A 16,532-nucleotide genomic window follows, 5' to 3' on the forward strand; every position below is an offset into this window, starting at 1 on the left:
GAAGAAGCAAACTCAAACTATAACTTGACTCGATGCTCTCTGCACACTTGCTTGGCTGCTTCTTTTTTCCCCCTTGCTGTCACTTTCTTATTGCAGAGAACTGCCCCAGTACAACTCAATTAACAAGGCTACAGAGATAGTATAGTTACACAGTTTAGCAACATAATGCTATTTTTTGCTAGTTCTATTATAAGGATTTGCATCTAAGCAACCAGTAAATCCGTTTCACTAGTTTAAATTAATGATTAAAATAGTACGGCCATTTTTAGTTTAACAAAGGACCATAAACGCTTTAATAGTATCTGCTGCCATTTAGCATATCACTCATTGTAAAAAAAGAGAAGGTTTAAGCTCCAGTGTAACAGTACCACTGATTTCAGCATCATACTCCTAAGCTTTATGTAAAGTTGCCTTTAGTGACAGTTTGTTTTGACATCATTTAAACACCAGCTGCATAAACTAAACTTAAGCCACGCAGAACTGATTAGCAATGTCTGAGGCAGACACTAAGCAAAATGAAATCCTTACCCTCTCTAGAAGGCTCATTTCCTGGAACTCTGGGCTCGTGTTGGCTAACCGTTGCAGAGTGTGTGTTAGGTCATACGTTGTTGAGAAGTAAAATCCATCCATGCTCAAGACATGACTAAGCATTGATAAAAATACTTTATTGTCCTGCAACTGTTGAGTGGAGGAAAAAGAAAAGGCCTCATTTATTATTGTGAAAATATTCTTATAAGCTGCTACTACTTTTTGAAACGATGAGATGAACTTTGCCAGTATTCTTGCAACATTGCAATGACATCATGCAGATATTATCATACAAGAAGGAAACCATGAGATTGCAATTTTGATAGTAGTTCACTGATAACTTGCAGCTAGCACACGGCAACCAAATTCTGCAAGAACAGTGGAGAGCAGAGAACAGTATTCCTGTGAGATAAATAGCTACTGATATTAACCTAATTTTAGCTCCTTTAAGCAAGAAGGAACCCATTAGTTTCCGTGAAAACCATTCAGTCAAAAAACCGAGACAAGATGGCAATGCAAAAGAAAGGATATAATTTACTATCAAGATTACCCCAATAACTAATCTGTGTTCTGGTTCAAGTTTTGATTAACCTCATTCCTTTCCCAAAATAGTATGAGATTCCCTTTCAGCTCTGTGAGTTAGACACACTTATCTGCTCTTTATCAGTCCACAACATATCTGTTTTAAACAACCTTCATCCTTTCCCTCCCTCTCAAAAAAAAAATCAATTCTTTTCCCTGCTGGGCAATTACGTAATTGAAGAATTCAATAAATTAAGCAAGACAGGTAATTAGATGACAGCAAGGCAGCTTATTGCAGGGGCTAGCAGAATTGTAAAGCTGTGAGAAAGATGTATTAGGAAAAGCACTGTGATTTTGTGGACTGGCTCAGGAAGCTTGCTTTGTAATAGGCTGCATTTGTGAGATCTATTACAAAGCAGCACTGAAGCACCTCTGCAGTATGCCAGGCAAACAAAGCCTTCATGAAGGTCCTCAGGGGAGAAAAGATGAGCCAGGATTTAGGAACAAGAACAGAGATGCAGCATGACGGTACACCCCATTCTCCCACACTGCACCATCGTAAAAGGGGGAAAACGTACAATATGCAGATCAAACTCTGGGGATGATATTTTAAGTTGCACAATGTGAGTTTCTTACATTGAATGACATAACTTCATATACATCTATACCCACGTATTACATCAATTACAGTAGCCTGAACAAATCAGAGAATAAAAGCGTAGTTCAAAGAGCTTCTTAAAAATTTTTTCCATAGTTTCATCAAATTAGGTCCTATGGTAATAGACATTAACATAAGATAACATTCCCCTACAATCCCCTCATCAATCCACCTACCTGAATATCAGTTAAGTGCAGCATGGTCTTTTTGTATGAGAGGATGTCAAAGTCTGTTGCTTTCCAGATTGCATGACTGAAAATCTCACCTACTTTTTTCTTTTTTGTTATTACAATAAGATATGTGCCTGTAAATGAGAAAGAGCAAAAGTTGGTTTGTTTTTTTTTTTTTTTTTTAAACAAAAAGCAACATAGATACACATATTAAGAAAAGCAGCCTATAACCACACCAGAAAACTGAAGCCAATAGGAAAAAAGTTACACCTAGGACTTTATGTTCTTAACAGTAAGAGGCTGGAACAGAAATAAAACACACTTGCTAAGCTACCCACTTCTCTGTGCTCACAGATCTTGAGCTACTCATTAAGTTTAAGAAATTAACAAAAAAATCAGACAAGATGAAAAAAAAGTGTCAGCTACTCTTCCTTCAGACCAGAGACGGTCCGAAAGTCTTGAGGCTTGCAAATGCAGAAAGAGGCCAATGGTCTTGAATGTGGTTTGGAAAGCACAGAGCAAGTCAGAAATACATGAAAGGGAAGCATGCTTCGGAATCTAAAAAGCCTATTCATCTTATCACAGAAAAAAAATATATATCCTAATAGGTTCAAAATGGAGCAAAGAGAATGGGATTTCTCTTAAATTAAGATGGGAAGTTTGCTGTTTTACTGGTTGCATAAGTAACAAAGCAAAAAAAACATTGTTATAACAGTTCACTCAAAGCAATTAGTTTACAGTTGTTGGTAAACACAACATAGCCTTATTTCCAAGCCTATCGCATTTCAGCACCATCTTGCTTTTGAACAAAAAGGTTACTTTATTAAATTGGATATTGATGGAGAAGCGTCTCATCTACATACATCTTATAACCATTAAATGCTTATTTAACACTTTAATAAAGTGTTTAAGAGAACAATGAGCAGGCCATGCAGAAGTATAGAACCACAAGTCTAGTACATTTTTTTACTAAAGCATTCAAAGAAGTATAAATGCCAAAGCAGAATAGTTTGCGTTGTGTGCAGTAAGTTTACCCATTATTTGTATCTACTGCTATACCTAGATACACACCAAGTGTTAATGGACAGGTGAATTATTATATCAGGTTGTCTATATAGTTAGTCAAAGAACAGGTACCACCCCCACTTTTTTTTTTTTACCTCTGCAGCTCTAGTGTTATACCTTTTATTTGGGCGGAATATTCAAGTACTTAAGAATGCTCTAGCGTGTTTGCATCTCAAGTTATAAGTACTGCTTTTGGTTGGTATGTCAGAAGCATCCAGATACCTTATAAATACAGCACATTACATCCACAACTATACCAAAGACGCTGCACAAATAGATACATTTAATCTGGCACTAATTTTCAATATTGTCTTTTCCTATTTGAGTATGCAACCTTCTGTTTAGATTTCAGAGCTTTGAATATTACTTCAGCAAATTTTTCTCCCTAATACTGTAACAGGCAAAGAATATTTATGCTTTTAAAGACGCTGCTTTGCTAGATATGAAACCACTTTTACAGTTAACAGATAACAGTGGACTGCCTAACAACACTTAGCTAAACATTTACTTTAACTGATACCATCTGTAGTTTAACAGCTGTCTACTAACAATCAGTGCAAAGCTTTGGGGGGTGGAAAGAAAAAAAATCTCAGGCTATTAGAAGTTACATACTTCTATATTTTATATAATATTCAGTCAGATAAATGAAATTCGTTACCAAGCCTGTAAGTTGTGAAAATTCCCCTTCGGGGCAGTTCAGTTTTAAAACAGTGAGGGCTTGTCAAGCACTTAGGACAGAGGTGTCCATTACATTGCTCTTACTCTGCAAGATCCACAATTCTTTAGAATATGTGCATATGAAGTTCAGTAGTTTAAGATCTTTTTAGAAGTTACTGCATTTAACACAATGATACTTTGCTTCAATTGACAATACTGCAGTGAGTGAACTTAAATTCTTTCTACATATAGAGACTTTTATTCAGTATGTGTGCTCCTTATTACATCATTTTTCAGACTACATTAGTCTCAAAGTCTAATAAAAGTCTACCCACAAAAGATGTTTTGAATAGCAACACTTACTTTCCTGGAAGCTTAGGCCTTATGCATCAGGTTTATTTGTGGCAATGACTGTTTAGATCTGAACACTGCTGAGATACTTAAAAAAGCAAACAGCTTATTCTTACCTTATCCTACAACTCCTTAAAATTTAGAATTGTTCCAGCCTGTCCCTTTTCTTTCAATGTGAAGTTTTCTTTGTAGGATAGTTGGAACACAATCATTACATGAACAGCTACATGCCCTAGTCTATTACCCTGTCACACTCAGTTATTTGTGTACCAAGCTTATTGATTTAAAGTCAAACTTCACAACCCAATATTTGACTGTTGCATCAAATCCTGCAGCTAAGATTAAAACAGTTATGAAAAGTAGATTAAATTCTTCGCACACATTTGAAATGCATTCCTTAAAACTCAACTAGGTGTCAGTTAGCCCTGCCTTTAGAGCAGCTACAGGTTTAAGAGGTAAATCAACATTCATGATAAACTATATTTGGATACCTCCATCCAGTAGCAGCCACAAGGAAAGCCCATCATACTGAGGAAAGCGTAGCCTCAGATACTTACAAAAGCTATTTTTGTCTTTAAAGCTTCTTTAGCAATATATTTTGCTTAAGTATTTCTAAAAAGCACAGTTCCATTTTCCTTACCTGCCACCAATCGGATTGTTCCCAAAATACCATATATAGGCCTTGTAACAGCTGAAGGGGGAACATCTTTCTTAACTAAAAAGCAGAAGAAAAAACATCAGAATTTCAGGCTGCTTCTTTCATTACTATTCTGGAAAACTATTAAACCAGGTTTGTCAAAGCTTCATGGTCAAATCTCAAGTTTTCCTAGAGTCTGAAGTATAAGCAGCAATGCATCAGAATTTCAAAGCCTCATGCAGTGTATGGGGGAAGGATGTGAAAGTATTCTGACCCCATTTATTGTGTTGTTTAATCAAAATAGTCATTCAATTGAATAAATTCAAGCTCATTTACACGATAGTATAGCAAGTAGACTCCTCAATAATGTATTGTCCTGCCAGCTTTGGGAAACTTTTTGTTTTGAAGCCATCAAGACATCAAGGACAAGCAAACCATAAATGCTTGTGCCTCCCACTTTTCACTGCTTCTTCTGAGCCTCAGCCTATTTCCATTTCAGAAGACCTAGTTTACTTTTTGGTTTATCTCTGCAAAGCTACCAACAGCAGCATAGATGCGGCAATGGATACAGTATTTCAAACAATATACTAAGAGATCCAAAAGGTATCCAAATATCAATTAGAAGCCCTAGCATGTTAAGCTTTCATCTATCCACATTTCTAAAATAGCAGAAGGGATACTGGAGAAGTTAAAAAAAAAAAAAGAGGCCTCTGAAACACCTACGCCAGAGTTAGGCGTTTTCCCAGAACTTGGAGAACAGAGAAAGATAGCTCTTGATTTTTCCTTAGCTTTAAAAGCCTTGAAGGTTCATCTGATAAAACACCAGTAATGAGGACTGATGAAGACTAACAAATTACTTGGGACAGCTATCTTCAGTTTTGAAGGGACAACTTTGAAGAAGAAATTGAAATATTATACTAAAACACCAAAATTATCAGTGAGATGGGCACACTGCTGTTACATGAGGTATACAACAGACTTAATAAAAGGAAGAGAATGACTGCTTTTATATTAGCATTAGCATTTCTGTCTGTTTAGAGATTAGTAATATTGAGGTACAAAGTCCTAAAGTATCAAAAGGGAAGTCACACATGGCCTTCATTTCATGTTGTCATTTAATGCAAGTTCTTTGATTGTTTTTATGCGTTAGTTTCACATTCTTAAAAAAATTAAACTAAAATTTCGGAAGACCTCAGCATTGGTATGCTTAAGACTACTTGCACTGACATTTGAATCCAGATTTGCAACAGAACTAGACTTACAGTGAGGGTTTTTTTTAGTGTTCTTGTTTCCAGAGGCTTTATGAAAATTCAGGTTTCAGTATTACATAAAGGAGCACTGAGACAGTTCAGCAAAAGCTGCAGATGCCCAGGGTTCAACCCTTCCCGTATTTAATCTTGGACTTGTAGCACCAATCCCAATTATCTTGGATGAGTCAGTTTTACTGTTGTGATGCACAGTCTTACCAAAAACAGGCAAGCATTATCACCCTGGTCACCCACGGCGAGAAGGCATTTCAAACACAGTTCTTTGCAGGACAGAACAAAACCCACTATCTTAAAACAGTAACTGAATATAAAAACAATTCTTCCAGTATCGATTTAAGGTTCTGAAGGTCTTCCGGGAGTGCCTAGAGTAAAATAATAGACAAAAGAGGCCTATATTGAGAAATACTGGTGAGGAGAATACCTGTGAGAGTGACTTCCGTGGAGACTCTATCAATAGCAAGCACATCATCTGCTCCGTCATCACAAGCTTCCACATAGAATTTCTCTGGTGTTATATGCCTTTAAAAGAATGGACAGGAAAAAGGAATTTGTTTAGCAACACAAATGGTTTGTTTATTTATATTTAAGCTCTTCACCAGGTGAAGATAGAGCAATCTTAAACCTTATTTCAGCTGCAAAACCAGAATTCTCACTGGATTACTTTCCAACAGCCACCAATGTTGACAGTGCATAAAAAGCAAATCAAACTAATTAGTTACTGCAAAATACATCACTTGTTTAATAATCTTAATTACTATTTAATACTGAAAGTTAAAGACATGAAAGTGAATTTGTGGACACACATAGTGGTCCACTATATAATTCATGTAAGTTTGAACTACGTCACTTAGAAGTCTGATAAGCCAAAACCAAACTTCAAAATAAAAAGGTTTAAAAGGTTTTTTTTTTTTAAATGAAACACTTTCTAATATGTCAGAAACAAAAGCACCACATCCCTGATGCAAGTCAAGTAAACACAAAAGTTATGTCCAAAGTGATAAACACACCTGTTTCACATTAAAGTGTTCCAATATTGTTAAGAATCCACTACAGGAAAAAAAAATAACCAAAACCCAGAAGTGTTTAAAGTCACACACTAGTTTATTGAAGCAGATGTCTCAACATTACCCTTCCCCAGATTTGTTAGCCAGGTCTATGTGACACACATGAGGTAGCCTGTATCCTCACCATCAGGCATATTAGATAAGTCACACATCCTGCAGACTCATACCCATCTTTCCTTCAGATAAACCGTATACAGTACAACGCTAGCCATAAAATTAAACAGTTTTCAGAAACGTTCCTTAAAAGACACCTGTTGAGATACTTGCAAGAAGCCGGACATGTTACACCATGCAACAATATAAGAGTTATGGAGCAATGACTTGTAGTTGTACATAGGAAATACTAAAACAACCCCAAACACTCTTGAACTTCTGTTCTTAACTCTCATAATGATTTTTCTTAGTTTAAGGCTTGACAAGACTAGGGGTCAGAGTTTTAAACATCTTGTTCTGGAAACTTATTCTACAGGATAGATATTTTTAGACTCCTTCTCCCTAAATAGATCTTGCATTTCTTCACGTCTTTTGTATTTTTTTTAATCCTTCAGAAGGCTGAATCAGAATCCTAATTAGATCAGGAGAGCCCTTTGAAAGAGGTCTAGAAGACCTCTTTTAACATGTCTTAACACCCCACCTTCCACCCACTAAAAGCAAGGCCAACTTCAAAAGTTTACCCAACTTCAAAGTTAAAGCCTATTTCTTACGGTGTGTTTTGACTCTCCCCAAGCATGGTGGTTCTGCAACCTCTCTGGGCAATTAGAGGAAAGCCAGAGGAGACCAAATGCTTAACTGAACTGAAAAAAAAACCCAAAACCATAACACAACAACAAACTGTAAAGCAATCAATAGTTAACTGTTCATCAGGTAATTTAACTTCTTTAAAGGAAAAATAGCCTACAGGTCCTAAAATGGGAAACACATCAGCAGTATTCCCTTTGTAAATCAGCCTTCTTAATCTTTCATGTACTTATATGAAATGCTTTATCTTTGAAACAAAAACATCAGAGTAAGAAATACAAATATGCAATTTGTTGAACACTGAAGCTTTAAAACCCGTACTTTCCTTTTATTGCTTCTGGTTTTGATGAAGTGCACATGTGCACATCTGACTCTTTAAAGGGGGTTTCATAGCAATCATGGGAGCTGTTTTTACAGTGAAGAGCAAACAAACTTACACAGATAGAAGAGGCAAGCCAAGCTTAAGGACATCTTATAAACCCTGAATTTGTTAAAGAATTTAAAAAGAAATCAGGATATACTATTTCAGGTGCAGTCAGAAACCTATTGCAGTTGGCAGGAGACAGTAGTAGACATTTTTTCCACAACAGAAAGCTGCAGCTACTTCACTTCCATTGGTTTTGTTGAACAATCAGCTTTTTCTGGGAGGCCAGCTGACACACAAGACTGCAGCTAAAAAAACGGGGAAAAAGACACTGCAAAGTTTAGTAATGGACCTGTTATGCCTTTGAGATGAGATGCCCATGAGATGCTTATGCTCTCTTACTCACCCATCTTAGGCAAAATAAATTGAAAAAAAATCTTTTAACATAGCAGCTTATAGTCCTGAAGTGTCCAAAGTACTCAAAACAATAGTCTCAGTTTTTGAATACTCTGTATAAAGAACACAACATAGACCATACAGATCACAAACGAACATTTCCATCCATGATCAGTATTAATGAAATGAGCAGCTTTTAAAAAAGTGCAACACGGGCATGACCGTATTATATTCTCAGCATTGAGAATCACTTGCATATTAGTCAAAGCCTGTTTTCAAACAACTGAGAAGAGGCTTACGGGTGTAGAATATTTGTCATTTAAACAAATTTTCTATTTACTACACTCAAGAATAATAATTTCTCCCTGAAGAACATGAAGTCTTTTACCCTCATCATCCACGAGCTAAGAAAAAAATAAGAGAATTAAGGCTGCCAGTGCAAATTATGCTTAGCCTCTCAATATGTCATATGCCCTGCTTCGCTAGATCAGCCCCCACCATTTCTCTTTCAAATCCTTGCCCGTATTTTGTCTCCTGCCATTACCTTTTTAAGTTTTTTTTTTAATCTCCTTTATCTCCTCTTACGCAATTCCTGTATGTGTCTATCTTTGCTTAAACTATGTTCTACCCTCAACACACACAGAAAAGAAAACTTAGCAATCAAAATCCTCCTTCCTACTGTCCTCGCAAAGATAGATTTGGTGACAAAAGTGTCACAGAGAACACAAGACAAGTGACCCCTTTTTTCAGTTCAGTGGAACAAACTGGCTCTAGGTTTCCAGAGGGTGTCAAGAGGATGAGGCCAGACTTTTCAGTGATGCCCAGCAATAGGACAAGGGGCCATGGACACAAACTGGAACACAGGCAGTGCCAGGTGAACGTAAGGAAGAACTCCTTTACTTTGAGGATGGCAGAGCACTGGAACAGGCTGCCCAGAGGGCTGGTGGAGTCTCCTTCTTTGGAGATACTCAAAACCACCTGGATGTGATCCTGTACAACCTGCTCTAGGTGAACCTGCTTTAGCAGGGGGGGGTGGACTAGATGATCTCCAGAGGTCCCTTCCAACCCCTACCATTGTATAATTCAGCAGACTATGCATCACACTGGAACAGTCTTGGCATCGACTGTTTTGGAGCATCGGTTGCTCTTGTTTTGGAAGTCTTTTGCAGGGAGCAGGAGGGAATCAGGTTGCCAGTCTATGAAGCTGAGAGAACTTAAACAAGTACTTCTCAGTTGGGATCACCATTAAAGTCTGCCTAAGTACAAGTGCACAACAAAAACTGAAAAGCCCAATGCCCTGCAAAACATTAAATCATTGTTTCAAAAGAAACGGGAGAATTTGTGCTCTTCAAAGTTTTTAACAGCAAGATGATTCACTTAGTCATTGCTTGATTTGTGTAAATAGTTTAAAGTTTTCTAAAATAAATATAGTTGAAGAAGCCAAGACTCACAAAGGATTCAGCCTGTCATGGTCTGGACACATACCAGGAAATAGCCCAAATGGCTATTTACAAATTTACCAATTACCAAGACTAGGCTAGTAGGCTTATTCTTGTTTAGATGACATTTTCAATCATAAGATTGCTGTAACTAAGATGATCACGTCCCATTTCTCTTTCAGGAAGGACGCAAGAACGGTGGTTTTCCACAGAATCTACTCAGAATCCAAGTCTGTATGTCTACCACCAGTTTAGAAAGGGAACACACAAACTTATTTTACTGATCTGAGAAGATATTAAAACACTAGAAGAAGGATTGTTCACAATGATTAGGAACCTGCAGACAGGTTAATTCTGTTCCTTTAATGAAATAAGGAACTGATAAGAGTCCAAGTGCTAGTATTATAAGAAAAATAATTAAAACACCAGTATTTTCTAGAAGGCCATAATCTCTGTAGTTTCTTTTGAAACTAGTTTTCATACACCAGGTTATATTCTGCTTTTGTATAACCTTCGTATTTATTTGACATTGGAGCCTGCCTTGTCCTTGGCTACATTGTCACTACTGTCTATAACCATCCAAAACATTAAGAACTTTTAACACTAATATCTTGCTTCCATTACAGCACATAGAACTTTCACAAAATCTGAGTTCCTCCTATTTACTTTTTTTTTTTAAACCTGATCACTGTTATCGTGGACTATTTCTCAGTGTTACTAAAGAACAAAGGGAGCGATAAATGGCAACAGCTGCCATTGACAGCATAACTCATGGTACTGAAGAAAAGTGAAGATACTGAAACACTGCAGCCACCAAACTCAAGTATTACTGAAAGGTGACTTGGATCTCATTTTGAAAGTCTTCTCCGACTGAAACTGTGGCGATTGCTACCAAGAGATAAAGCAACTCATTCAGTAGATTTCATCCCTACAATTCAAAGTTGAAAAAAAGTTATCTGCAAGTGATTTGAAAGATGACCTAGAAGGAAAATACAGCACAGTGACACACCATTATGAAGCAGAAAGAAAATTCAGTGGGAGTCTCACTAAAAATTAAGCGTTTTGATTTTCTAGTTTCTTTAGTTCAGGCACTACCACTCTTGTGAAATCATTCTGGTCATTGACATAAATAAGTACACCTAATAGTATAGTAAAACAAGAGAAAACCAAATGTCTCTATTGAAGTTAGTCCCCACACTCTCCAAAACTTGGCTAAGTACTGTGATGCAACGTACATTTTTAAGATGCAAGAGGCATTTTTAACACACAGACAAAAGACTATTCAATATGGGCCTGAGAAGAGGCAAAATGGACAAGAGCATCTATGACCAGCTATAACCTGAATGAGAGCTAACTGTATCTCATGTTTCTGTAGCAATCAAGTCATGCTTTGAGTAAAAGATTTTGAGTGTCTGAACAAGGCTGGTGTTAAGTCAAGAGTGGCATTCCTCCGAAACTTTCTGAAAGTTCCTACAAAAGCAAAGATACTTTGAAATTACCTTAAAGCAGGAAGTTTCAGGTTTTGTGGGTTTTTTTCTTCTTAGCTTCTTATATTACAAAAGATTCTCTATTCTACATTGAATTCAGGTTTACCCTATCCTTATGCTTCACAAGAAATTAACAGGAAGTAATCCTACCTCAAAACCCTTAAGCTACATCTCAGGACTTAAAAACATCTTCCACTTTTTTAACTGTTTACTTTCATAGATCTCTTTTTAAAGACATTGCCTTCTCTTTTTAAGCCACTAATCAAAACAAGAGTTGTCCTATTTAATGATCTAAGGTAAAAGGCTGCCTTACAAAAGAAAGTGTTGATTCCCAACAAGGAAGAAAACCCCAAAACATTGCTTGCTGATACCATGTATAAAGTCAGCTTAATTGACAGTTAAGTGAGACAGTTTTTAGTCTGTGTATTTGTTGTGAAGTTTCACTTCATTAGTTATATTATAAAGCAGCGCTGTACATCATGAGAATGATGCAGGGTTGCATCCCACATTTTAGTTAGGCAAATTTTACAGATGAGAATATTCCTGTGTTCAGATACAGCATGAAAGAGACCCCGTTGTGCTCTAATGGCAACTAAAGATAGTACTTCACTCAATATCACTTAAGCCTTCTAGGCCTCAACGGCCAAACCCTTACTTCAGTAATTGATTATTTCACCATAAATACTTAACATTGCTCTAATGCAGGAAACTATTTGATGTCAGCCTCTAAGTACTGTAATAAAGCAAGCCAAAAGTACATCCTGTACTGCGCAGCAGTGCATTTGCTGTACTCAAGGTACCAAAGTGGTCTGCAGTGAGATATAGGAAAGACATTAGTACATGCACGCAGAGCCCCAAGAGCGTGTTAAGTAACAGTGCTAACACAATGATGGTTTCAACACTCCAGAGATTCCAGATTTTCTAGGTGAGCAGGTGTGCTAATTATACATCTACAATAAATATTACTCCTCAAGCAGAAACAGCTCAAGGAACTGGAACATCTCCCATGGAGCAGCAGTTGTTGCAGGGAAGAGAAAGGGAGTATAATCCCAGTATTAAAAAAACACAAATGGAAATATCATTTATAAACAAAAAAGAGGTACGTATTAAAAGCATAGCTTCATAATAACTATTTCCAGTTAAGTTTCACTTAAGATGACGTGATTTACTACTGCATGAGTTAATGCTCTCTTCAACCAACATCCCTGAGCTTCACCATGACAGCCACTAAGATTAAGCAGGGGGGGAAGGATGTGTAGCTGTTCTTTCTAGAATTACTATCCAAACACTGAAAACTGTTTAGAAAACAAGCAAAAAGTTATTTTAAGTGAGCCAAAACAACAACCAGGATTCTCTCGATTCTGCAGACAGTTTTACCAATCAGTTTTTATTGATTAATTGGACTGGTAGCTTCACTACTATCCACTAGCTTGCTACCTGAAACAGCTGTTTGATTTTCACAGTTTATTCCTACGGCTACAACAGGAAGTTAAATAAGTACAGCAGTGATACAGATGACAGCTATGGATAGCAGTTTTCAGGTTAATGATTTTCCCCAGTAACTGTTGGTGTGACTCAACTAGTTCCAACAGTAGCACAGACACTAGACATCAGCATTTTTGTGGGTATCCCCTGAACTTGACTGATGACCCTGGTCAAGGCACAAAGGATTTGCGTCACTACTTTTGATAACATGAGAAACTGAGGAGGTTTGCATTCAGAGCTAGAACCTGCAATTGGATGTACACAAGGGGACCCCCTAGAGTACTACAATCAGTGAAGCTCTATACAGGGCCACCAGACTACCCAGAAGAGGTGCAGTTGCAAAATCTGACCTTTCCGTAGTGAGAATGAGAAGTCAGTTAAAAAAAAAAACAAACCAAAAAGAACACCAAGAAAACCCACACGACAGAACCAAAACACTGTTACTACTAAATTCCTGAACTGAAGTCTAACATGGATTTCTCAGAAGAACATTCTCCTTTGACCTTACCAATCTAATAAACTTGGCTCATCACCCAAGTTATGGCCCTATATCTTAAAATGCTTGGTAGAAAGTCTGCAGGCATTACTACAGCTTGGTGTAGTTGTAGTTCGAACTTAGCAAAAAAGCTAATTTTTCAGAACAGAAAACAGTTCTGTTTTCAAGTTTATGAAAAAACTCACATTAAACTACCTCTGACATAGCCTTGTTCTAAAAAGATCAAAACTTACTTTTAGTCAAGATTAAACTTTAAATGAGAGAATTCTTTACTAGCCTGTGTCCAGAAGAAAGCTTTTACTTAAAAAAAAAAAAAAATTCTCAGTAAGAAGGACTGTGTACTACGAGCCATAGAACTGCTACTCATAAAACTCACCTTATCTCCTCTGCAGGCAAAAAGATCACAAGTTCAGCTTAAAGAAAGACAAACATCGTTTAGGTGACAAGAGGGAAGGCGGGGGGGAAAAAAAGCTTTCTGCCAAATAAGCAAGTCTTTCAGCCATCACTGATGATCTTACTTTTCAGTAATACTCCATTATCTCAGGTGTCTATATATCCTTACATAGCTACCTAATCAAAATAAGGAAAGAAGCCCAGTGATTTTTAAACATGTAACAGCATTACGACAAACTGCTTATACAGACGCCTAAGAAAGATCCAAGTATGTTTGCTCTGAATCCAAAAGATGACTGTCAAATGAAATTTAACAGAGCATTAAGTACAGTTAAATCAGGCTTAAAAATCACTTTCAGATACTGCTGCCTGAAAATGGCACCAGTAACTCAATTACACAGCTTCAAGCTAATATTTAGAGGTCAAAAGCCTGGGAACGCCTTTAGGACACACAAGGACGTTTCACTGCTGGCTTCAGACAGCCTCGAAGAGTCTCATGCTCAGGGTAATTTTTCTCGGGAGTTCGCACCGGCCAGTGTGAGGGCTTATAATGGAAACGCCTCTTCAGTTTTAACTTTGTATTCCTTCGGTTATGCAACTTCTTTCGCTGTACAAAAGGCGGAAAGCAAACATCTGGCATATACCAGTTCAAAGGGTTACAGTCTCCCCTTTGTTTTAGCGAAGAAATTACACCAGGAGGTCTGAAGGACTTATTTGGAAAGCCCCGGGAGAGTCCCCAAAAGTTCAAAATCGTTAACTGGCACCAAAACCACCACACAAAAAACCTGTGCCACGAAGGACTGACGGGCAGGTACGCTTCGTGAGCCTTCTGCCTTGGGCGAGTCACATCGCCTATACACTGCATTGCTTTACATTAGCGTCACTACTCGGGTTTCCACGAGAGTCGCCTACAAGGAACGGGGAAGGCAGTCGAGGCTCCCCCGCTCCCTGCGCCGCCTCCCCTTCACGGGCCCGCGGCCACCCCGGCCCCAGCGGGCCAGAGCAGCCGCCGTCTCGGCCCGGCGCGCTGGGGCAGGCGCGGAAAAGACCCGCACGCATCGGCCCCCCCACCCCAGCGGGGAAGGGCCACGGCCACGCCAACCGCCGGCAGCGCTTCCACCCGCGGCTGCGCTACCGGAGGGACGCCGAAAGGGGGATCCGATCCGCGCCCGCGGCCACAGTCCTCCTCCTCCCTCTCCTCCTCCTTGCCCCAGGCCGAGCCCTCCGCGCTGACCCAGGAAGCCAGCGAGTGGCAGCGAGCCCGGCGCAGCCCGCCGGCCGCCCCCGGGGCCGTGAGGGGAGCGCTAGAGGGGCGGGGGGGAGGGGAGGGGACCGGCGACCATTGCTCCAACGGCCGGCACCACCCCTCCGGCAGGTGACAGAGCCGCGTCCCCCCCACCCCTCTCGGGCGGGTCACTCACAGCTTCAGGCTGGCGTAGGCCGCCGCTGCCGCCGTTCCTGCCGCCGCCGCCATTCGTCCCCCTCCGGCTGTCTCCGGCCACCGCCGCCGGCTCCGCTCCGCGCCGCTTTGCCCCCCTCCGGCCCGGCCGTTCCCCCCCGGCCTTGAGGGATGGGAGCCCGCGCGGGACAAACCTACTCGGGCACGTTAGCGGGCGCCACAGGGCGGGGCACCGCCTATGGAGCCAGGGAGGCGGGCCTGGGCTGACCCGCCGGCCCCGCGATTGGCTGAGCCACCCCGCTCTAGCCCCGCCCCCGGGCCGCCGCCGACGGGGGGCGTTCTGACGAAGGCGATGAGGATTGGCCAGCGCGCGGCTGGGGGAGTAAGCCACGCCCACAGGGAGCGGCCGGGAGGGGTGTCGGCGAGGGGGAAGCTGCATTAGATTGGCTGCCTGCCGCGCGGCGGCCCCGCCCCCGCGCCTGGTCTGTGGTGAACTGCGGGCGGGCAGAATTATTATACCGAGCAGGGCCAGTGGCGCAATGGATAACGCGTCTGACTACGGATCAGAAGATTCTAGGTTCGACTCCTGGCTGGCTCGGCTGCTCGTTTTTTTTTTTTCCCCCTCCCCTCCAGCCTAAGGGTGCTGCCTGCACCCCCTCCGCCTCTGGGCAGCCCCCCCGCTACCGCACAGACCCACGCCGGCCACCATCGTGCCCCAAAACGTCAGGGTCCGCCAGGTGCAGGTGCGTGCGATGCACCCCAGGGTTGGGTGGCATTGCAGGGGGTCATGGCCTTCTGCATGGCCCTTGGCAGGCCACCACCTCAGGGATGGCGGCTGCAGGGGAGGCCGGTGTCCACCTGGGCACCCCCACCTGGGCTGTGGGGGGAGCCCAGCTCTGCGGATTCGCCAGGGACCAGGCCTAGGGGGCCAACTCTTGTCCAGTTTCCCACCAGATCCATCCCCCTGGGCATCATCACCTGGTTTTGGGCATCTTCTTGCTTCGAGGAGGGGTAACTCCAAAGTAAAATTCCAGGTAATCCTATTTATTCGCTTCATTTCAGCTGGTAGCGCCGTGGTGCTGCTCAGACAGCAAGTACTTCAGCGTCCCGGCCTCAGACACGAGGCGTCGTGGTGGCCGCTTGCAGCGAAGCCCACGAGGGCACCCGCCTCTTGGAACCAGGGGAACTCTCCCGAAAACCCTCCCCACTGTCCTGCTATGAGCCACACAGGATTAATTTCTCTTTCAGTAATTTTACTTTTCGGTAAGGTCCCTTCTAATGCCTGGGAAATCTACACTGACTCTAGTGTCTGAATTTGTGAAAATATTTACTTTATGGCCAGCTATGGTATGCAGGTTTCAAGGTCTCAGTTTTCAAGCCTCGCCAGCTGCAGGGATGAGAAGGAAGGGGACCCT

At 40.9% G+C, this 16,532-nt stretch overlaps 1 protein-coding gene and 1 non-coding gene across 2 annotated transcripts in view; one reads left to right on the forward strand and one right to left on the reverse strand.

Annotated features, from left to right (window-relative positions):
• Positions 1-15,340, reverse strand: part of SACM1L (SAC1 like phosphatidylinositide phosphatase) — a 31,953-nt gene extending 16,613 nt beyond the window's left edge. The window contains exons 1-5 of the mRNA XM_063325353.1: positions 15,140-15,340; positions 6,278-6,375; positions 4,592-4,666; positions 1,885-2,012; positions 529-678 (exon numbers count right to left, since the gene is read on the reverse strand). Coding sequence (XP_063181423.1) covers positions 529-678; positions 1,885-2,012; positions 4,592-4,666; positions 6,278-6,375; positions 15,140-15,192 — 504 coding nt within the window. The 5' untranslated portion in view covers positions 15,193-15,340. The remainder of the gene's footprint in view (positions 1-528; positions 679-1,884; positions 2,013-4,591; positions 4,667-6,277; positions 6,376-15,139) is intronic.
• A 302-nt stretch (positions 15,341-15,642) lies between these two features.
• On the forward strand, positions 15,643-15,715 carry TRNAR-ACG (transfer RNA arginine (anticodon ACG)). The gene has a single exon. It is a non-coding gene; the product is annotated as a tRNA-Arg (tRNA).
• The last annotated feature ends 817 nt before the right edge of the window (positions 15,716-16,532 follow it).

This window comes from Chroicocephalus ridibundus, chromosome 2 (genome assembly GCF_963924245.1).
Source record: "Chroicocephalus ridibundus chromosome 2, bChrRid1.1, whole genome shotgun sequence".
NCBI classification, from domain to species: domain Eukaryota; kingdom Metazoa; phylum Chordata; class Aves; order Charadriiformes; family Laridae; genus Chroicocephalus; species Chroicocephalus ridibundus.